The 23,688-nt window shown below is 41.5% G+C and overlaps 1 protein-coding gene across 5 annotated transcripts in view; it reads left to right on the top strand.

Moving 5' to 3' along the window:
- The first annotated feature begins 3,541 nt into the window (after positions 1–3,541).
- The window catches only part of UBR5 (ubiquitin protein ligase E3 component n-recognin 5), a 141,842-nt gene continuing 121,695 nt past the window's right edge, over positions 3,542–23,688 (top strand). For all 5 annotated transcript variants that reach the window (XM_030863040.2, XM_030863039.2, XM_030863036.2 and 2 more), the window contains exon 1: positions 3,542–3,639. In XM_030863040.2, the coding sequence (XP_030718900.1) occupies positions 3,578–3,639 (62 nt within the window). In that variant the 5' untranslated portion in view covers positions 3,542–3,577. The remainder of the gene's footprint in view (positions 3,640–23,688) is intronic.

Raw genomic sequence — 23,688 nt, 5'->3', positions numbered from 1 at the left:
TGGCCTTAGGAGTGTGCTTTGCCCACAAGTGGGAAAAGCTTGAAGTGTTAGGGAGTTAACAACCCAGGAGCAATCCTCAACTATTGAGAGATGGAATTAATGGATAAATACCTCCAGTTTCCTCCCCACTCAGTGGGCTACTTCTAAGATATGTCCTACACAGTCTCTCAGATGATCCCCAGTGGGATTGAATTCCAGTTGTCCACACTGGTAAAACATTCATCAGCCCATCTTTTATAGGAGTTTCTCCATTTGCTGTCTCATTTCTCCATTTCCATACAGTGCTTCCTGTAATCACTTCCTAAATAAACTATTTATAGCCAAATCCTTGTCTCAAGGTATGTTTTGGGGGAAACCATATCTAAGACATGGCTTATTTCAGAGGTGCAGTCCTTTAGGGCTCCACACAAAGTAAGAGGAGCTCATTAGCACTCACCACTGCATTGGGGAACCTTGGACATTAATCCCTGTTGTCTTAGCTCTGAGTGTTTGTCAGAAGAACTGCTCAGCTTCTTGGCTTCTCACTGGGTCTTTCCGTAATTGGCATTCATCCCAGGGGGATAAGTGGCTCCAAACACAGGACTCACTTCCTTGGGTCTTATTCATCCCTTGGTTCCTAGTTTGGTAATTCATCATTATTTTGTTAACTCTCTTGTGCCTTTAAGCAGATTTAAAGAAATATTTTTGGTTAACTTTTCAGTTGTCCTCAAAGGGAGAATTAACCCAAATTGTTAGAAAAGAAGCCCACTCCAGCCTCCTTTTCTAGATTTGTATTGCACTTTAACTCTTCAAAAAGTTTCTACTTGAACCTTGCTTATTTCTATTCCCTATCTGTACTCCCTCCTCCCCCATCCATGTGATGGGCTTGCACAACTCTGTGCCTTTACTCTTGTTTTTCCCTGTTCAAAGTGTGACCCACCAAAGTGCAGGGAGATGAGAGTTCTCCTTAACATGCCAGCCTGGACGATGCCAAGATGGTTGTCAGTCAAAGACCAAGTGGGCAGTTTGAATGGGCTGCCTAGAGTGATGAGACCAGCCTTTGACCAGAACAGAAAGTCTCAGTGGGTAAATCAAGCTGGAAGCAGGGTGGAAGCACAATGAAAAGATGAAGAAAGACAGATGTGGAAGAAAGAGAAATGAAGCAAAGTATGGGCATGGAGGTTGGAGTTTGTCCAGGGGCACATCTAAAATGACTGTGTTTAAGTTAGATGTTCTATTTTCCCAGAACATTCTTGAAAGTTCAGCTTAAATGACTTCTTAATTCTCTTGTTTGGAACCACTTCCTCCTTTAACTTTCATAGCACTCTTACTGTATTTATCATATCACATTTTCCCATTGGCTTTGAATAGTCTGTTCCTTCTAAATTATTAAGTAGATGGCAGCTGTGGTATAGTGGAAAGAGCAATGGAATCAGAGTTAGATGACCTGGTTTTAAGTCTCAGCTTCAGCACTTACCTAAGGTGTTTGAGCCTCAGTGTCCTTGTCTATATAATGGGGATAATATTATTTACTCCATAGTGTGATTTGAGTATTAAAAGACATAAGCGTATAAAGTGGTATGTAGTCAAATGGTACATTTGTCAAGTGGCACATAGTGAGCAACTTGACAAATAAAAGCCTCCCTTTGCTGAGACTACTAAGTGTTATGAAGTGCTCTCCATGCTTGACATACATTATCTTATTTAGGCCTCATCAAAACCCTATGTAGAGCTATTACTATGGAATAGTTCACAAATGAGAAAAAAAGATGCTATGATAGGTTAAATGATTTAATCAAGGCCACATAGTTAAGTAGCAGAAACAGGGCACAAATTCAGGTCTGTCTGGCTCTAAAACTAGCAGTATCCATTGGTCTACCCTGCTTCCCAGTGGCTCCCACGGATTTCTAATAAGTAGTGGCCTTGAAATCATTTTTTAGTCTAAAGTAATCTGGGCCATTTTGGAGCTAGTGACCTACAAATGTGTTCCATTATCTGTCTCAAGGGGTACCTACTCTATCCTGATTTATAAATAAATTTTCATATATTTTGTTCAAAAGAACTTCCTGAGCAAAAGTGTGTGTGTAATGCATTAACAGAAGAAAAGTGATACTGAAAATTAAGAATGTTTCACAGGACCCCTGATTTAACTGAACATACTGGAGAAGAGGCTTCATGTTTTCACTTTTTTCTCTTGAAAGAGGTACTTGATTTTTTGAAGGTGCCATGGAAGCCTTTGAGAAGAAAGCTATGAACTGGTTCCCTAGAAAAAAGCAAATAGATCTATTCAAGAATTAGCCTTTATGATCCCACTGATCATAAGCTGAGGAACGAAACACCTTTGTAGAACAGATGTATCATCTTTCATTTAAAAGGAGTAAAAAATCATGAATCATTTAAATCAGGAAATTGGTGGAAATTTCCACTTTTTGTCTTTGTGTGGGTATGTAATAGTGGTGGTGTTGGGGAAATTGGGGAGATCAGGGTGATAAAAGAAGGTGCTGCAAAGTCAGCTCTATGATCCTACGATTGGACCTTCTGGAAAGGCCCTTACATAACTACCTTACTTCTCCAATAAAAGGCTGTGTATTTCTTCCCCTTAACTGATTTTACACTTCCACTTTAAATGTAACTGAGGATGAAGGACGAGAAACAAAAACAAAAAACCCCTAAGGGTCCGCAAAAGAAATTAGGGCTGCCCCAGGGGAAATCAGAGCGAGAGAATGAAGGACCCCTCTTCCTTCCCACCTCCCCGGGGACACACACTTAGCCTCCCTCCCGGACTCCCCGCCCCTGCCGGCTCGCCCTCCCCCGCCCCCCCCGCCTCCTCTTTCCCTAACACGTGCTCTCCGGAACACTCACTCGGGAGATATCCCACCCCCCCGGGGCGGGGGCTGGGCTCGGGAGCCGAACGGACCAATCCGCACGCGCCTTACAGCGTCGTGGCCCGAGAACGTTGAGCTGCCCAATCGAAAGGGCCTTACCGCCCGTTTCCCGGAGCCCCGCCCCCTCACAGCCGTGCCCCCGCCCGCCCGTCTCCTCCCTCCTCCTCCTCCCGTTCGCCCCTCCCCCGCCGCTCGGGAGCGGAGCTTGCGAGACGGAGAAACTGGGGCAGAAGTGAAGATGGCGGCGGCGGTGCTGGCGGTGGCGGCGGCTTCTCGCCAGTGACGCGCGGTGCGGGCTCATCTCCCTCCCCACCTCCCTAGTCCGGACCCCGTCCGCCACCGGGACTACACCGGCCCCGCAGCCCGCAGCCCGTCCCACTCGCCCCTCCCCACTCGGTCCCTCTCCAGACGCCCGGCTGCCGCTGGCGGCGGCGCGCCCCGGCTCCCGGCCGCCGGCCTCGCACTCCTGCGCGCTGTCGCCGGGGGAGCGGGCGGCGTGTTGATCCGCCCTCCTGCCCGCCCCGCCGGACCGCCGCGCCGCGGACACACGCCCGGCGGGGAGGCGGCGGCGGCGGCCCCTGCGCATTTGCTTCTCTCCATTTGGGGACTGGAGGGCGGCGGCGGCGGCTGTGGGTTTTGGGGAGGGGAAGGGGTTGGGGGGGGAGCAGAGCGCGGGGGGGCCGTGCTCAGGAGGAGGACGAGAAGGAAGCACCATGACGTCCATCCATTTCGTGGTTCACCCGCTGCCGGGCACCGAGGACCAGCTCAATGACAGGTAATAGGGCCGGCGGGCCGGCGGGCCGGCGGGCTGGGGGAGGGGCGCCTCCCCGCCCTCCCCTCCCCCACGGGGCCGCGCCGGGGCGGGCGCCGGTGTTTACGCGCCGTCCGGCGGTGTGGGGGGAGGGTCCTCGCTGCACCCGGCTAGGCCCCTTCCGGGGCAAACTTCTGGTCCCGGGGGCCCGGGGCCGCGGGGGCGAGTGAGATGTGGACGGGAAAGCGCACTGCACCCTCCACTCCCTCGTCCCCCCCCCTCCGCCTCCACGAAGGAACCGCGTTGAACTAGGTGGAGATGGGGGGGGGAATCCGGCTCCCGGTGGGGGGGAGCTGTAATTACCGCCCGGCCCAGGCTCGAGGAATCCATATTAGTCAAAGTTGAATTGAGACAGACAATGCGGATGGGGGATGGTGGAGGTAAAAAGAGAGGGAAGAGGAGAAGCCGGGCGAGGGGCCCCGGGTTAGGCTGGGCTCGCCCGGGGCCCTGGGAGCTGTGTCCGGTGTGGTGGTCGGACCTGCGGGGCCTGGAGATCCCGGGGGAGCGGGGAGGGTGGGGAGAAGCTGATTCCCGGCGGATCGCGGCTGCGGGGGAGGGAGGAAGCGCCATGATTATTGTTATTATTATTAAATTTGAGCCCCTGCAGTGAGGTTTGCCATTCCGGGGAGGGGATGAATTTGGGCGCGGGTGGGGAAGTGGATTAGCTTTCCTTGGCTCTGCTACTCCCGGAATGGTGCACGCAGCTCCTGCCCCGGCCCCTGTGGTGCGAGCTTTTTTGTTTCCTTTTTTATTCTAATGATAGTGTTTTCCTGAGTTGTAATTTGACAGCTGAAAGCCGAGCGTGAAGTCAAAGGAAAACTCTTACGTTTGCAGTTCGCAGTGCTGCTTTTCTTAACACGCTGTAAAATTTCTGGGATGGGTTTTGCTATGGGCGGAGGAGGAATTATGATTTTTTTTTTTTTTTTTTTTTGCCTTTCATAAGAAGGCTGTTTTGGCCCTGGATTCCTCTCCTTCCCTCCTCCATCGTCCCCTGCCAGGTTAGGATATTGAATTGCAGGGCCGCATGTTCTCAGGGAACTGAGATAAAGCAGGAAAAGTTCCTTCACTGTTGCAAAAGAGACTCCGAGGAGGTTGAGGGAAGCCTCCATTAAAGCAAGTCTTAGAATCTAGAACTCAGCTCTAATGATGGCCTAAATGTTTACAGGGTCAGAAAGGGGGACATTTTAAGTCTCTTTCTATCCCAACACTTTCGCTGCTCTCTATTCATTATAAATAGGGAAGGCCATCTGGGCCCAAGTTTAGAAGTTAGATATAATTTTTGCTAAGTGACCAGGTGACATAAATTGCATGATGCCCTTTTTGTCATGCGCTTCCCGTCGGGAGGAAGAGGCCTAACTTGCTGCTAAGATACCGGCCCTCTGTCTCGGAGTATCTAACTGCCTCAGGTGGGGCGGACAGCCTTTCAATCCGGGAAGCTGGAGGCTTGGTTTCTGGCGTTAGGTTTGGATTTGTCTAATCTTTGCTGTAACCATATAGCATTTAACATGTTTGTAAAACTTTTGGAATACTTTCTGAAAATAGTAATCATTTGGAATTGTCACGTAGTTCCTTTAAATACTGAAACAAGTTTTAAGTCATTTATTTTAACATTTCGTAATGCGATCCTTATTCCGATTTTGTTTCATTACAGATCTTTTGTTAAGACTTTCACATAAGGTTTTTTGTAAATTTTAGAACCACGCTAGTAGTGTGGATAGCCGTACTGTCTGTCATTCATAGAACCGAGTTGGTAGTGCTTGTAGTGCAACTTGTCTTGTAACTTAGAAAATTGCACCAGGAGAGAAGTAGGGTATGTTTTTTATATTAGTCCTAACTTCATATACCAAGAATCCTGACTAGCTTACTCAATTTACTGTGCATGCCAAAACCTATTTTGCAGTTTTGTTGGGCACTTTGAATAATTTTTGAGCATTCCTTTTGTTTCAGCTAGTCTGGAAATTGACACGTATCTTTTTTAAAGCTACCTTTTCTTTCTCCATTCCTGGTGTAAACAAGTAATCAGCTTTGTTTTTGATTTCTGTAATGTCGATATACAATATTAAGAATAGTTGGATCATCTTCAGTTTTCAGTTCGTGAGAAATGAAAGAGGTGGATCTGATGAGATCATAAAATGTACATCAAGGTGGCAGATATTTGAACAGTAGGAGAGGGCTGTAGGTAAAATCTTAGGAACCTCTAGTTTTATCTAGTAGCAGTAAAAATGTCTGTTGAGACTTACGAAGGTATCATTTGAGGTAGTCGTGCTTTTTTAGTTTTGAAAAGTAGTTGACTTGTGGTGGAGCTGTTCTGTGTCTCCCCTTCAGAAGAAAGTTCATGTTTGCATACCTAGTTGCAAAGTAATAGGATCAACCTATTGCTGCATTGCTTGAGGGAAATGTTTCCAAACGAGGTTGGTTTTCTGGAACCTTACAACTTACTAGAATAAGCCCAGAATATTTTTGTCTTCAGGTAAAAATCTACCAAGGTTTAAAGTAAGTTTTGGTAATAGAAAAGAGTGTGTTACAATGGGTTGATTTTCTATGTATGATAGTCACAAGTGAAATGATAAATGGTAGTTCGGGATGAAAGATCTATAAATAGGTAGACTTTAGTCTTTACCCGGAAAGCAGTAAGACTGGACAGGCAGCATGGTACTACAAATAAATTGCTCAGTCAAAGAAAACTTAGGGGTCTCAAAACACCAATATTTTCTTCTACAAATAAGTTGTCTTTTTAAAATAACCACATCCTGTTAAAAGTTACATATTTTATTTAGTGTAATAGTGTGATGGCTCAAACATTTAAAGTGTACTCAGCATTTAAAAAAAAAACCCGTTTGTATCTGATTTTTTTTCTTTGTGTTTTCATACTTGCTATTTCTGTGATAGTCTTTGTATATTGGGTTAAAATCTTTAATTATTGGCTCTGGGAGACCAAATAATGCAGTAGATGAATATAGGTGGGGATGGCTAGGGCAGAGGAGAGGAATTCAGAGAGCCTAGGATGTTGGTTGTAGCTTTCCAGAGTGATTACAAGGTCCCTGGTGCAGAGCGCTGGCCCTCAGCAAATACTCATTGTGTGCAGTTGAAACCATTCAGTGCTCAGATACTTGTGTGACATTTTGATTTTCTTTCTAGTGAATTTCTAGAGTTGGTGCTATGTTCTTGCTTAAAACATTGTCTTGAGAAATAGCAAACACCATAACAAGAACAAGGTTCTAGGCATTGAGATTAAGGGGAGAGCTGGAAGTGCCAGCTCACCAAACCCTGGAAAGTGCCAAAGAAGTCATGTAGACCAGTTTTTTCACTGATGAGCTGGAAAATCAGGCCCTGAGTTTATCCAGGGTATTGACAGATGAGGTCCACATGATGGGTCTTCTGATGTTTAAAGTCCAGGTCTCTTTTCAGTGATCCACATGGCCTGTACTCTGGAAAATCTCTGCTTTCTGAGGCATCCCAGCCTTTGAGCAGCCACCTACCTGTCTTAGAGTTTTGATTTCCCTTTCCCCTCAACTCATCCCTCCTGGGCTCCAAATTGATTTACGCCTTTTGTCTTGGGGTGGACCCTCTTAACCCTTTCCTAGTACTAGGTTAAGAGAGGCCTTTTAAGGTGATGGTGTCCCTGTGACTAGTCCCTGTCTTGAATTACTCCTTGGGATGCAGGTGGCTACCTTGCAAACCAGTTCTCGTTTTTGGTCTGTATGTGGAATTTTCGTGTGAGCTTTGCTTTTAGGCATTATAATGTGCTGTGTGATCATAAACAGTCTTGGTTGAGATTGTCACATCAAAAGGGTTTTTCTCCAAGGAGCTCCCCCTTTAGATGCTGTAAGGCTGCATAGTAAGATAGTGTAGACAGGGGTTTGAAATTTGGAATTCCTAAATCTGGGTTTGTCTCAGCCCTGCTAATTATTAACTGTGTTGTGGTAATCGAGTCATTTAACCACTTACAACCTCACTCCCTATCTCTCCTCCTCCCCACCCCCTCATACCTCAGTTTCTTTTCTTTTTTTTTTTAATATTTATTTTGACTGCACCGTGTCTTAGTTGCGGCACACGGGATCTTTAGTTGTGGCATGCGAACTCTTAGTCACGGCACGCGTGTGGGATCTAGTTCTCTGACCAGGGATCGACCCCAGGCCCCCTGCATTGGGAGCGTGGAGTCTTACCCATTGGACCACCAGGGAAGTCCCTCACACCTCACTTTCTAAATCAGGTATAGTACACACCTCAAAGTTGGTGAAGAATAGTTGAGATAGTGGGTGGGAAAGCACAATGTTATAATGTAGGTTCTGTGGGAAATATTATAAAGAGATGGTTAATTTTTACTGCTTTTATGTGTTGTCTGGTTTCCAAATAGAAAAGCAGGAACTCAAAGAAATTGCCCTGGAATATCCTTAGCATTGAATGCAGAATCCAGACCGTTATTCTTAGATCAGCGATTCTCAACTAGGGGCAGTTTTTGCCCACCAGGGGATATTTGGCTGTGTTGGGAGACATTTTTTTTTTTTTCTGGGACGTGGGCCTCTCACTGTTGCAGCCTCTCCCGTTGCGGAGCACAGGCTCCGGATGCGCAGGCTCAGCGGCCATGGCTCACGGGCCCAGCAGCTCCGCGGCATATGGGATCTTCCCGGACCGGGGCACGAACCCGCGTCCCCTGCATTGGCAGGTGGGCTCTCAACCACTGTGCCACCAGGGAAGCCCCTGGAGACATTTTTTGATTGTCCCCGTTGGGGCATTGTTACTGGTCTCTAGAGGGTAGAGAGATGAGACCAGAGATGTTGCTAAACACCCTGCAATGCACAGGACGGCCCCACAATAAAGTATGGACCTGTCCAAAATGTCAGTTGTGCTGAGGTTGCGAAAGTCTGTCGTAGATTATCTTGAATGTACATCGATGTAAAACTAAATGGAAATTCATGAGGAAAAATTCAAGCAATGTAAGTTAGTCTCAAAACGTGACTTACTTAAATGGAAATTAATTAAAATGAAATAAAATTAACAAGTCAGTTCCATGGTAGCAGTGGCCACATTTCAAGTGCTCTGTACCCACATGTAGGTAGTGGCACCGATTGGACAGCGCAGATACAGAACGGTGCCATGATCACTGCAAATTCTGTTGGGCAGCGTTGACACAGAAAGTGCTTTTTTGCACAAGGCATGGCATTTAGTGAGTGCTCCTTTTTTTTTTCTTAAGTAATTTATTTATGGCTGCGTTGGGTCTTTGTTGCTGCGCTTGGGCTTTCTCTAATTGCGGCGAGCGCGGGCTACTCTTCGTTGCCGTGCGAGGGCTTCTCATTGCGGTGGCTTCTCGTTGTGGGCTCTAAGCGCTTGAGCTTCAGTAGTTGTGGCACGTGGGCTCAGTATTTGAGGCTCGCGGACTCTAGAGTGCAGGCTCAGTAGTTGTGGCACATGGGCTTAGTTGCTCCATGGCATGTGGGATCTTCCTGGACCAGAGCTCGAACCCAGGTCCCCTGCATTGGCAGGCGGATTCTTAACCACTGCGCCACCAGTGAAGTCTGATCGCTCCTTATTTTTATTAGGAACTGTTGGGTTTTAAAGACTCAAGCGTATCCTCCTCCACTCAGTAGGAGCCAGAAAATAGGCCAGGGATTACGTGGAGCCGAATGAACAAAAGTTGTGGTGGGTAGAGGTTATAATAGTTGAAAGCTGCCTAAAGTTTAATTGTGCTGCACCAAAAAACACAAGTATTAGGGTGGAATAGAGCATCACGTCACCAAACCAGTGGGAAATCTGACTATTTGATTGTTGAGATTGTTACCTAGAAACAACAATGCTAGAGTGACTTTATTGGGAAGGTACAGGCAAGCTTCACTAAGATGATTAAGTTGTTTAAGGAAAGTAAGATTAAAGACAGGGTATGAAATAGCCAAACCAAAAATTGAAAAAACAAACAAGGGAAGATCAGTTTTATAAATCAAGAAATCAGTGACTAAATTGTAGGTTTAGGAGTAAACAGACACTTGGGAAGGAAATTACATAGTACATAGGAATATAACTAGGAATAATGGGATGAACTTTAGAAAGGTCAGGATTTTTCCCTTAACAATTAGGTTATTTAGGAAATAGTCTCTAAAGGAAAGTTTAATCACTGAAGACTGTGTCAAATTACGCTTAAGTAGATCTTGCAGGGTGTATTGAGGGGAGTGATTTTATGTTGCTGGAGGATGTACTCATGTCTTTTTGCCCCGTTTTTTATCATACATATACTCGGCCCTTGGTATCCACGGGTTTCACATCCGCAGATACTGAGTGCAGACTATTCATTGTACTGGTTATTTTATAAAGGGACTTAAGCAACCGAGGATTTTGGTATCCGCGGGGGCTCCTGGAACCCATGCCCCTCGGAGACAGAGGGACGACTGTACTTCTAGTTAAGAAAACAAACTCCAATTATAGTCTGTGTTTCTCTCATTTTGACACCTTGGCATTCTGAGCAAATGACAACAGTCTGCCCTCCTGGGTCACTATAATTATGAAATGTTGATTTGTTTTTATAATTGATTTTTAAGTTTTACTGTGAAAATTATTTTAAAGCTTTTCATTATGGAAAATTTAAAGCATTTACAAAAGTAGAGAGGATGGTATAGTGTATTAACTCTATGTACAAGAGTTATTACCCAGTTTCAACAGTTATCTACTCGTGACCAGTCTGGTTTCAAGCTTCTTCCCTATTTATTCCTTTTCCTCAGATCATTTAATTGATGTACCTTCGTTATGTATCTCAAAGATGAAAACTTAAAAAAAATTACCTTAATCTCAAAGTTCAATCTGTTTAGATTTTCCTGTTGTCACATAAATGCTTATTTTTGATGACTGACAGTTTTGAAATTTTACATAATAAAACTGAGTTTTAACGTGTTAACAAAATTTAACATTCTTAAGAGTAAGAGAAAATTTGTTTGGATAATAGCCTTAGAAGGACAGGCAGCATCACACTGGAAATCTTAATGTTCCTTACAGGTTGACTGATGCTGTCATTTCTTAATCTCCAGTGTGATAGCATTTTATCAACAAGTCGCTTGTAATAATGGTTATGTAATGATGGAAAGACAAGATTCTTGAAATTAAGTGATTTTCTGTGGGGCACATTGAGGAATAAGAATAAGTTGTGAAAAATTTGCAGCATTCTTCTAAGTTAATATAGAGGTAAGACTACTGGTAAATTGAACTTGGCTATTAGAAATTATTCTCTAGTGGGGTCATATTTTACATTATTTTCTTGATAGATCACAGTAGCGCTAATAAACCCCTTCAAAGTGAGAAATATGGTAAATTCTTAGATAACTGTGGTTTGTGACATGCTCATTTTTGTCAGGATATTGAATGAAGAGTTAAAAATTAATGTTATTTCACATGTAAATAAAAATACAGTTTGTTTTACCCAAACAGCAAAAGTAATGTTATTTGTTCAGTTTCCAGTTGTATCATTCACTTTAATAAAATGTTTTCAACTTTCTCTCTCCTTATGTATTTTGTAACTTAGCTTTATTGAAGTATAATTTACATACAGTAAAATTCACCCATTTTTAAGTGTACAGTTTGATGAGTTTTGACAGATGTATACAGTTGTGTAACTATTACCACAATCAAGATATAGAACATTTTCATGACCCTCAAAAATTCCCTTGTGCTCCTTTGTGCCCAAAAGTCCCTTCCCCCCATCATGCCCCTGAAAACAGTTATTCTTCTTTCTCTCACTGTAATTTTGCCTTTTTTAGAATTTCATGCAAATGGAATCATGTGTTTGGTGTCTTCCTTAGCACGTGTAGCAGTTTTTCTTCTTTTGTGTTTGTGGTAGTAGTATTTCATTGTTTGGATATAATACAGTTTTGTAATCTGTTTTCTAGCTGATGGGAATTTGGGTTGTTTTCAAGTTTCTGGCTATTTCTTAGTTTTTATTTTTTAAAAATTCCTTGCTATAAAAAACATTCTTATAGAAGATCTGGAAAACAAAGATCAAGTTATAAAGTCTAGCAAGGTTGCCATCACTGGTAATGTTTTGGTGACTTTCTGGTCGCTTTTTTCCTATACATGGATTTTTTTTTTTTAATATAGTTGTGATCATGCTGGATATAATTTTATGTATTTTGAAATTTTTCTTGACTCTAAAATGTTACGTTATTTTTCATAGGAAAAAGCTACTCAAAATTTTAAAAAGTACATTTTTCTCGATAGCAAATTTTCATGTTAATTAAAGTACTGGTATATATATAAAGAGATTATGTTTTGAAATTTCAGTAGTAATAGTGGTAGTCTAGATTGCTAGTTATAAAGATTACGACAGTGTCCAGTCTAGGAAGCACTGTGAATTCTCTTGAATGAATCAATAGAATTTTATTTCCATTCTCATCAGTTCAGGCCCCATTTTTTGTAGTACAGAAAAAACAGGGTTGAGAACCTACCATTTCAAGAAATTGGCTCTGCTCCAGCATGAATCTGCTGTTCCAAAATTCAGACCGTAAGGTGTTCTAGCTCTTTTTGTGAACTCAGATACCAGGTTTTCCTCACAGACTATTTGAAACTCCAGAGATGGGCTTTGCATGAGCGGCTCCAAGACCCTGTTAGAGGCCTGGTGGAGGTTCATCTGAGTGTTTTTTCCTGGGACAGCCTGCTCTGTGACCTGAAAAGTCAAGGAGGATGGGTTTTGTACGCTTTAAGAAAAAGCCAAATTTGAGATGTGGAAGTTAACTTGATGAAGAAAGTCAAAGAAGCAGAGACAATATAGGGTTATTTTGATGTCTAAATGATGAAAGCAGGGTTTTATATGAAAAGCTTTGAGGAGAGGGGTATGTGCGCTTGTGCAGTTCATCATCTCTTTTCTTAGGTTGTGGGAGTGACTTTGTTTCCTGTCCAAAGGGAATTTGAACTAGTCCAGTTGGTGCTGTGTGTCATCATCTGCATATGGAAACTTTAAAGGAAGCACCAGACAGGTGATTTTTCTTGTGTGCAAATCTAGTTTAAAATTCTCTTAGTATGCTTCTGTTTCTAGTGATATTTAAACTTCATCTCTGACAAGTCGGTGTTTTCCGTAAGTGATTGCATTTTTCTGCTTATCAGGTGTTCTGATCATTATAGATAAAGAATAATGAGAAGGAGGGAGTCCTTGGATGCTGTGGACAGTGTACCTTTGCTTTCTCTGGTTGTTGTTTGGGGAAGTATAGGAACTGCTTTTTCTTTGCTTCCTGAAGTTGCCAGCAGGGATGGATACAAATTGGTGCCACATGTTCCGACTGATTCTCTGTTAGGTTTCTGTCACTGCTGGGGGGATGTAGAACCAGGAACGGGTGTCTTCTCTTGGGGAGGTTGGCAACCCATGGTCTGCAGGTCAGAGATGACGTGGGGGCTGATTTTGTTGGCAGTTGCTCATCTTTCTGCCACTTCTGAGAGCCGAAAGATACCAAAAAATAAGTACAACACTTGCATCCAGAGACAGGCGGCAGTATGTGGTTAGCAGGCACCCCATACCATCCAGAATGTTTCTGGTTTCAAAAAACTCTGTTGAGTGACGGGGACTTTAGGCCAGTTGGTCTTTTGCTTTCCTTCTCCAGGGCGCTTGACTGCTCAGAAGTCTCTTTGGAAATGTAAAAAGCTTCTTCAGTTGGCATGAAGATTCAGTCTTTTCTTTGGTGAATTCTAGGACATTCTTGAGGGGTTTTTGTTTTTGAGCATGATATGTTTAAAACCTTTTTTTTTTGAAATGGAAAGTCTTTCTGGCAATAGTGTTGAAGTTTTAAAAGAGTAACATAACCTAACCAAATTGTAGTAAAAACATTTATTGTGGTAGCCTTTTCGGATTAAGAGGTTCTTGGATTTAAAATAGTGCTTCTCACAGTGTCTAAACAGACCACCGTCATCAGGAACAAAAAAGCGTGAGGACCCCTGTATAAAAGGCTCTCACCCACATTTCTTTGTTTTAAAATTAAGTGATGACAGCAAATAGGGCCAAGCTTGCCAGTTCCTCACTGCCCCCAGCCATCTTTTTCCCCTCAGGCTATAGGTTCTGAGGCTGTCTGTTTGAGAATGGGGTATTTTCCTGCCCTTTGAGGCTAGAGTAATTTATTTTTGTTTGCTTTTCTGTTTTTACAAATGAAATTTTAAAAATTCGAATTAATTTACATAAATATTAGGTCTGTCCCAGAACTATAAGACACTGAGAGGATAGCTTTTTAAAAACAGATGTCAGTGCTCATAGGCTTACAGTCTTAGCTGGGGGAGTGATGCCGATCCACAGACCAGTAGCAAACTATGAAAGACTGGTGAAAGAGGTAGTCGAGTTTGACCTGTGTAAATATTTGCCATGTGTTGCCTGCACAGAGTTTGAGCACAGTGTTAGGTTAGTTTCCTTTGTTCAGTAAATGTTTGTGTGCTTCTCAGACATTGTGCTAGGCCTGGGGTGGCTGCACCAACCCTTCCTGGAACTTGGGTTGAGAAGTAGTTGGAACTTTTTCTAGCTCATTGGGAAAGTTTGGGGAAGAGTGAGGTGACAGACTTAGTGGGCCCAGGGAGTGGTATCCGGTAGGTGGGCCATGTTTATTTATTTTTTAAACTTTTTACTTTGAAATAATTGCAGACTCACAAGTAGTTGCAAAAATGATGCAGAGAGGTCCCGTGTACTCATAACCCAGCTTTCCCCAGTGGTAATATCTTGATTGTGCCAAGTATTTTTCACATCCTTGTCAAAATACTAGAGATGGGAAGGTAGATTTTCTCTATATGCGCTTTTGAAAATGGTTTTTTTTTTCTGGTAAGATAACATAGATTAGAAGACACAAATTTAAAGAAAACTTGGTATTCTTAGATGATTTTGAATTGATGGGATATATAGTAGGCAGTCTGTCTGTCTTTGATATGATGGTAATGGGATATAAATTGGAGGAAATTTGGTTGGGGATTTTTTTTTCTGTGTGTGTCTGATACTAATTGGCCATGTGACCATGAATAAATGATATAAATAAATGATATGACTCTCACTTGTAAAATGAAAGAATTGGACCAGATCGTTTAGGATTTTTCTGCTCCAATTTCTGTGCTCTTAGAATTGTGGTAGGGAAGAGGGTTTTTGTATCGTAGAGTGGCTCAGAGGGAGAAAGGACTGTGAGTCTACGGTTGCCCATGGTTTCTTTTACTTAAATTTTGTTTAAGTAAAAGAATCAATGGAAGAAATAAACAGGTAAAGTGGGAAATAAATTTTACTCTTTTACTCAATGAGTAGTTTGCTAACTAAGTTATATACATTGGGATGCAAAGATGATGGTTTCTGCCCTCACGGAGCTTTCAGTTTAATGGGGAGACGCATGAAAATAAAGAATTAAGTGCTAATAGAGACTGTAAGTCACAGGGAAGAAGGACCTGATGATTCAACCTGGTGCTTGCAAAGAGCTTTGAAGACAAGGTTTCAGGGTGTGGGGACTGGTGCACCCTCTTACTTCCATTCTCTTGAGTCTAATGAATTTTCATTTATAGGCATTGAAGATGCTGGTAGCAACTAGAGGTTCATCGTAGATGTCTGTATCTGATATTGATAATCAGAGTTTTAATAATAGTCCAGAACTCTTGCATTGTTTAAGAACAGTTTACATATAGACAGTGGCGGGGGTTTTTCTGTTCCTTTGCTTTTTGTTTGCAAAAGATCTGTCTGGGGGTAAAAACACAAGAGGATAATGGCCTGTTGGGGTGTGAAAACAAGTTGCTTCGTCCTAATGCTTTGACTTAGTTTTGGAAGAGACGATATTGGGAATTGGCAAGGAGGAGGGGATACTTGAAGAGCTTATGTGGGTAGTCTGTGCTCCTTTCTACTCATGCCTGCACAGGCTGGGATTGACCCTATGGCTGCCTTGAATGCTACCAGGAGAGTAGTGTTGGAGCACAGAGACACTTAAAAATGAGACCAAGTGTTCTCTGACTCTTTCATTGTTACTGTCGTTGTTTAAAATGAAAATTTCATGTAGTGCACTGCCGATAAATATTTTAAGATTATTTATGGTTCTAGACATTCATGTGATAGGTCTGTTTTAATGGATATAGAATTTCATATTGGATTTAAGACCCCAAGGTGAGATGAAATACTCAAAAATGTGTTTTCTGAATTTAGATGTATCTGCTTAATCCTTTAAATTTTATAATACATTTTAATCTGTCTTCAGGTTTGTTTTGTGATATTGACATTCATTATCCAGTATTACAGTTCTTACAGAGTTTAAGAGTGTTACTGCGTACCTGAAAGAATTTGTGTACCATAGGCAGGCCCTGATGGAGAAGGAGTTCTGAGAACTGGAAAAATACTAGATTTGGAGTCAGGAGACTTGGTCCTTCTACTAATCAGTCATGTAACCTTGGGCAAGTCATTTCCTTGCAGTGAGTCTTAGTTTTAGTTTACTCATTTGTAAGATGAGGGGGTATATGTGATGTCTGAAAGTTCATCTCAGCTCTGAATCTGTGTGACTGTAGGCCTATAGATACTGTTTTATGAGTTGTATTTAATATATGTTAGTCAGCTTTGCCATTCTAAGGTTTGATTTTTATTCCTGCCTCAGACCTGCTCTTCTATTCTTTTGTACTCATTCTAATGGGTATCTAGAAGCAGTGGACAATCTAAACTCTGAATACCTTGTTTGTTTAACTGGAGGGGAGCTCTTCAAAACCAGCCCAACTCTTCCGTGTTTTGTTTTTGTTAATTTTTTAACTGGTAGGGCTCATGTATTTGATTTGGCACAAACGAATTTAGTATAATTATGTTATCTTTTCATTATGCTTTCCATATAAATTTAATGGGGGAAGGTTCCGGGTAGCAAAAGCTTATTTGAAATAATGTGTGATAAAGCAAAAGCACATTGACAGCTTATCACCTCACCTCCTGGGCTTGGGAGTGTTTGCTCATCTTTGGTTGGTAGTGGGTTGGGACTCTTCTCTTTTGGGAGGCTGTTTCGGCAGTCCTCCTACTGTCGAGTGCTCAGGATACCCATTATCGTGCTATATGGTAGACTGTAATAATTGATGTTACCTTTCGACTTGACTAGACCGGAAGTCTACTTGACTTTCCTGAGTAGAAAGTCATTTTTGAGATGTTCAAAATTTTACATCAAGGAGGATTTTAGGATTTTCATGTTTTACAGCTTAGGAAATTGAGGGCTGGAGTGCCCAGATGATTAGTGAAGTGGCAAAGACTAGACTCTGCATTATTTCAGCTTTATTGTTTTTCCTTTTCTTCTTGAAATGGGCATGGGAAGTAACTTGTTTTTCTGATACACACACACCTGTTAGTATATATATATCTACACACACACACCTGTTAGTGTGTGTGTGTGTGTGTATATATATACACACACATGCAATTAAATATGAATATGGGGGCTTCCCTGGCTATCCAGTGGTTAAGACTCTGCACTTCCACTGCAGGGGGCACGGGTTCTATCCCTGGTTGGGGAACAGATCTTGCATGCCGCAAGTCGTGGCCAAATAAAAAAACAATCTATCATATAGAGCTATTTGTATGGAAAATTTTGATCAATTTTTTTTAAGAAATGTATCCTGTTTGCAAAGGCACAGTAAAGTTTTTTTATCCTGTTTGCAAAGGCACAGTAAAGTCTATAATCTTATAGACTATAGGCAATAAAGCTAACAATAAACCTTATTTGACACAAACCATATTCCCATTCTCTGTTCATTTGATCTTGAGAAAAGTCTAGTATGTCCAGTAGTTTCAAGGATATCATTTTAACTTAAAAGGTTCTGATATATTTAATTTATAAATCTCAGACTGATATAATAGAGTTTTGGAAAACTATAAGAAGTGCCTTGTTAATGTGTATATTCCTATGTAAAACACATTGCTTCTCTTGTGTATATTTTTTAAAATTAAAGAAACGCACATTTGAAAAAAAAATAGTAATATGTACACACAGTGTGTATGCCATTAAATAGTATCTCATCCTTTAGTTAAGCACATTTTGTGGGGCTTCTGCTGCATGTTGGTTCTAGTCTTCGGTGTATGATGGTAGAGCTTAGTCTGTGGGAAAGACAGACCATTACAGAGCAGTGTGATAATGAGCATAGGGAAAGAGGAAGTAAAGGATTCTTCACCAGAGGCACATACCCCAGTCTTGCAAAGAAGGAACAGCTTATTGGAAGAAGTAATGTTTAAAAGGAGGACCAGGATTCTGAAATGTTTAAAAGGAGGACCAGGCTGAGGAGCTGGTGGGGAAGATGTGTGATGTAGGGCAGGGCCTGGAGGACTAGAAGAGCTTTCTAGGCAGAAGGAACAGCATGTGAGAAGACCCTAAGGTGAGAGAATGCTCAGAGTAACTACATAGGGTCTCAAATCAGTTGAATAGTTCTCTTGTAAAAAAGAATACCCTCTTAACTATCTTCAGTAATGAGCTTGGTATTATCATGATAAAATAAATCTGTTGTGTTATGTCATATATTGGCTGTGACTAGTTAATTTAATGGATCAGACTTAGAGTAACTGAACCAGTGCAATAAAGGGTATGCATTCCATCCTAGTTTAGGCCAGTTGCTTGATCTCATGGCTACAAATAGCATCTTTAAACCTCTATTCAGCCAAGTTGTTGATGTTTGTTAGTGTTAATGAAGACAAACAAGCTTGGATGGATGGTTCAGTTCAAATGCCTTATTGCTGTTGGGAAAACAGTGCAAATCCTGTAAACAGACCAATAATATCACTGAGATAAAAAGACTCCATTTATCTGTGTAAAAAACAGTTCATGGTCTTAACCAGGTTAAAGATAGAAGTTTCATAAGAAGTGATGACAGTGCGCTTGTTTCTGGGTTGAGTGATTGCTTTTGATGTCTCTTAATATGTTTTAGTATTTTATATACTTTTATGTGAGTATATATTATCATTATTTTTTTTTCAAGTTCAGGTTAGTTCACATTTTATTTTATTTTTATTTATTTATTTTTGGCTGCGTTTGGTCCTCATCGCTGTGCGCGGGGCGCCCTCCAGCTGCAGCGAGCAGGGGCCACTCCCCACCACGGTGCGCAGACCTCCCACTGCGGTGGCCTCTCCCGTTGCGGAGCATGGGCTCTAGACGCGTGGGCTTCAGTAGTTGTGGGTCGCAGGCTCCAGAGCGCAGGCTCAGCAGTTGTGGCACATGGGCCTAGTTGCTCCGAGGCACGTGGGATCCTCCCGCACCAGGGCTCGAACCTGTGTCCTCCGCACCGGCAGGCGGACCAACGACTGCACCACCAGGGAAGTCCCTATATTATTTTAATAATAGAAAAAGAGTAAATCCCTAGGAAAGTGTTTGAATTTAGTTAACTATTCACCTAAAGCAGGAACATGAAAAGCATTGAATAAAGAATACTGATTTAATTTCACTAAAGTTTTTTTTTCCCCCCCTTTTTTCCCTCTAGAGACTTCTTACAGGGAGTGTAATTCTTTGTGTAAAACTAATTGAGGGACGATTCTACAAATAATTATTTTAAAAAGTTATTTTGAACTTTGATATTGAACAAAGCCATTAGGATCAAGTAGATATATGGGCATAATTTCCTACTTGAACTTACAGAATATTTGTTCACAGCCATGCCTCAAAGGAATGTTGTGTGATGAAAGCCTTTTGGGTTTTGGACAAAAATTTATCATTTCCGTTTTATATTCAGAGTTCACGCAGGGAGACGATAGCTTGTCAACAACATTGTGATAAAATTTAAATACTTTTTTTCCTCCTAGTAAATTGACCAGAATTTTCACCATAACTTGAATATAAATGGACATTAAAAGAAATTCCACTTCGTTTCATTCATTCATTCATTCATTATCAGTCAACAGATATTTATTGAGGGCTTGTTTTGGGCAAGATACTTGGGCTGTATCAGTGAACTAAAGAGGCAAAAATTCCTGCCTTTGAGGAGCTTACATTCTAGTGACATGCTTTTTGTGTGTTCATAGTTATGAAACACTTCTTTTGAAATGTGTGGTGTTTAATTTCCAAATGTTACATCTGTCGAAATGTATTCCTATTAAAAATGTAATCAGTTAGAAATTATGGGAAAGCCCACTGAATTAACTGTTCTTTGTATTATCCCTAAATGGTTTCTTAAATATTCTCATTATCCTGCAGGGCCACTCCTGCAGGTCCTTCCTTCAGTTTGAGCCTGTGAGTGCCATTCGGGGGGAGCTGAGAGGTGACCTCTTTGAAGACAGGCTCATTGTGGTCTTTGCATTCCTAGTACTTGACATATGTTAGTACATATGTTTATTAAATTAATCTGAACTTCAAAAGTAAGCAAAATAAAGTACTATATTTTAATAAAAATTAGTTCTTAGAACTATATTCCAATCTCTGGAATAAGGAATGAATTAAGTGTATGGATTTTTTTTTTTTTGGAATGTACTATTCCAGTAACATTGAAAGATACCACAATATTTCACCTGACCTCCCCCCCACCCGCCATATTTCATGTAGGAGACCTTCCTTAAATGGTGATCCTTGACTCTGTATGTGTGTATGTAATTTTGGTGAGGTTGATATTCTTTTCCCATCCAACATTCTATTGTAAACATCTTCAGACATTGCAGAAAAATTGAAAGAATGAACAGTGAGTTATTTGGTTATCCACCTTCTCCATTCAGTAATTGTTATTTTGGTAATTGTTTTTGCCAAATTTGCAAAATATGCATGTATATATAAATGACTTTGTTGAGCTGTTTAGAAGTTGGAGTCATCATGATGCTTTTTTTTTTTTTTTTTGCGGTATGCGGGCCTCTCAGTGCTGTGGCCTCTCCCGTCGCGGAGCACAGGCTCCGGACGCGCAGGCCCAGTGGCCATGGCCCACGGGCCCAGCCGCTCTGCGGCACGTGGGATCCTCCCGGACCGGGGCACGAACCCGCGTCCCCTGCATCGGCAGGCGGACTCTCAATCACTGCGCCACCAGGGAAGCTCCATGATGCTTTTTTAATCTTTAAATACATGGGCTTGCATTGCCTAAGAATATGGACCTTCTTCTGTACAACCACCATTATCACTTCAGAAAATTAACAAGAGTTCCTTAATACCATTACTTTTCTCCACTTGTCTTTAAAATGTCTATGCAATAGCTGGGTTTTTTCAAACCAGAATTCAGTCAAGGCCTACACATTGTATTTGGCTTCATTTGAATTTAGTCATGGAGTCATTTTTTACAAAGATATTTGTAGTTTTTCCAGGGGCCACACTTAATTATTGAAATACTAAAGTCATTCTATTTCAAAGCACAGTTGTGTCATTGTTTTCAATTTTTATGAACTTTTAATTTTCGTTTGTCAGCATTGTGCGTTTTAATGAATTTCTCAGTGTTGCTTTTCCTAGACCTCAGGGAATCTTGGATTTTTGTGAGATTTGAAGTTTCACTTTGCACATGTTTTGCATTGGATTACATTTTGTTGTCAGATAACATCCTGTGATTAGCACCAGCTTGACTTCAAAGGATGTGAAAGTGATAGCTCGGGTTGTGCACTTGTTAAACTTGCAAGGATTTTTGGAGACTTTTAATAAAAGATCAGTGGCTGATGAAGGTTTTGGCCTTGTCAGCTTTTGTTTCCTTATGTGGTCTCTCAACTGCAGGGATGAGGAAATGAGAACATTCTATCAGTATATGTTACCTGGGTGATTGACAGGAGAGTTGGCCTGTCAGTGTTGTATTAGTTACTAGACTATATGGAAGATAGGTTTTCTATTGATGCTACATAAAGATTGGCTTTTATTTGAGCAAAGATTTACTATTCAGATGAGTCTAAGGTTAAGTAGATTTGTAAATAAGATATGTGAAATAAACATTTAAGGAAATAAACATATTAAGGTGTAGGTAATATAGAGTTTTGGTTTTTAAACTTGGCCCAGTTAAAGGAAATGGGTAAGGAAGATATCAGAGATGAACCATAAATGAGGCTTTATTCATATATCAGTGGAACTAGGACCAAAGAAAATGCTGAGATTTCCTTTGATCATCATTCTGGTTTTTAATTGCTGTGTAATCAATCATTCCAAACTTAATGGTGTAAAACAGTAATCATTTATTATTACTTCTGTCGATTGACAGTACTCAGCTAGGTGGTTCTTATCTAGATTTATGCAGTTGCCGTGAGATGGTAGCTGGAGTCATCTAGGAGATTCAAACAGTTGGGATCTGGAACAGCTGAGGTTTCTCAGGCATCTCTACCTCTGTGTGGTCTCTGCAGAATGGAGTCTTCGAGGTAGCTAGACTACTTACCAGGTAGCTCAAAGTTTAAAGGTATGTGTCCCAAGAGGCAGAGAGCCAGGCTGGAATGCCTTTTCCTGACATAGTCTTAGAAGTCATGCAGTGTTTCTTCAGCCTCGATCTTTTCTCAAGAAGCAAATCATAAGGCCCATATTCAAGGGAGGATAATTATACTCCACCTCTTGATGGGAGGAGTGCCAAAGAATTTATGGAGGAACTTCCCTGGTGGTCCAGTGGTTAAGACTCTGTGCTCCGAATGCAGGGGGCCCAGTTTCCATCCCTGGTCATCAGGAAACTAGATCCCGCATGCCTCAACTGAAAAAAAAAAAAGAAAGATCCCTCGTGCTGCAACTAAGACCCGGCACAGCCAAATAAATAAATATTAAAAAAAAAAAAAGAATTTATGGATTTCTTTTTTTAACTGTCACGACCATTAAAAAAGGTGATAAACTAACAGTAAGGTATAATAGTTCAGAAGGAGATTTGGGTACCATGAAAGTTTTAGAAAAGATTGATACTGTGTATTTGAAAATAGAAACAGTGAAGACTTGATATTTATGGCACTGGACATAATGCATTTTGTGGCAGTAGTAACTATTAATGGACATAATATTTCCAGACAGAAGTATTGTACTGGGCAGTTGAACAGCTTAATATCACAGAGCCCCCTCCAGACGCATCCAGGTCAGAATCATAAGGGGAGCCAATGTAAATGTGTTTCTTTGACATCACTAGTATTACTCATACAGTCAGGTGGTTGTTTGGGTGCATTATTTAGGAAATGTGAAACATTTGCTATGTTCTGAGACTTAAAAGATTGAAATGTGAGCCAGTGATTAGTTCTTCACTATGTCTCTGCTCAGACACAGGGTGTATTCCCTGCGAAACAGAATTTTCTTTGGACAGGAGGTACTTGGCTTCATCATCCATTTGATTAGTCAGCTTTAGGACTGAATGTTTTCTATTTCCAGAGACACATCTGTCTTGAAATGACTAGGTTTTGCTGCAGAATCTATTTATTTTAATAATCATTTGCATACCTACTATGTGCGAGGCATTGTACTAGCTACTGGCTAGATACTGGCGTTTAAAAGAAACCTTACAGGGCTTCCCTGGTGGCGCAGTGGCTGAGAGTCCGCCTGCCGATGCAGGGGACACGGGTTCGTGCCCCGGTCCGGGAGGATCCCACATGCTGCCGAGCGGCTGGACCCGTGAGGCATGGCCGCTGAGCCTGCGCGTCCGGAGCCTGTGCTCCGCAATGGGAGAGGCCACAACAGTGAGAGGCCTGCGTACCACCAAAAAAAAATATATAAAAGAAACCTTACAGGCAGTTCCAAAGGAGAGTTCTAAAAATCTTTTGGGCAGGTCATTATTGTTGCATAAATGTAGCTTACCAGTATGGTTAATATGAAGATGATATGTATTTGCATGTAAAGTTTGTTAGAAATAGGCCTTATTATTTCATAGCTTTGCCTAAGGTGGTGTATTGTTTGTGGTCAGTTTTAAAGTGATACTAGTCATGTGTCATTTTTCTTAGTGTTTTGCAGTTTTTATTAAATGGAATATGTGATGAAATTGCAGCATCTTTTGTGTGAATGTGAAAAAGACCCTGTATTTATTTTGTACATGCAATACCTTTTGTTGTTTTGTCTGTTTCTAGTCAAAAGATGCTTTGTTGTCATTATAAAATGAAGATTGGGATTGGACAGTTTCTGAGGGCCTTCCTAGGACTAATACTCAAAGCAAGGAAGAGAGTGGATTTCTAGATGGTAAGAGGGATTTCTAGATGGT

Source organism: Globicephala melas, chromosome 17 (assembly GCF_963455315.2).
Source record: "Globicephala melas chromosome 17, mGloMel1.2, whole genome shotgun sequence".
NCBI classification, from domain to species: Eukaryota; Metazoa; Chordata; class Mammalia; order Artiodactyla; family Delphinidae; genus Globicephala; species Globicephala melas.
The sequence above is the reverse complement of the archived record's forward strand: the minus strand, read 5'-3'. Positions and strand labels throughout refer to the sequence as shown.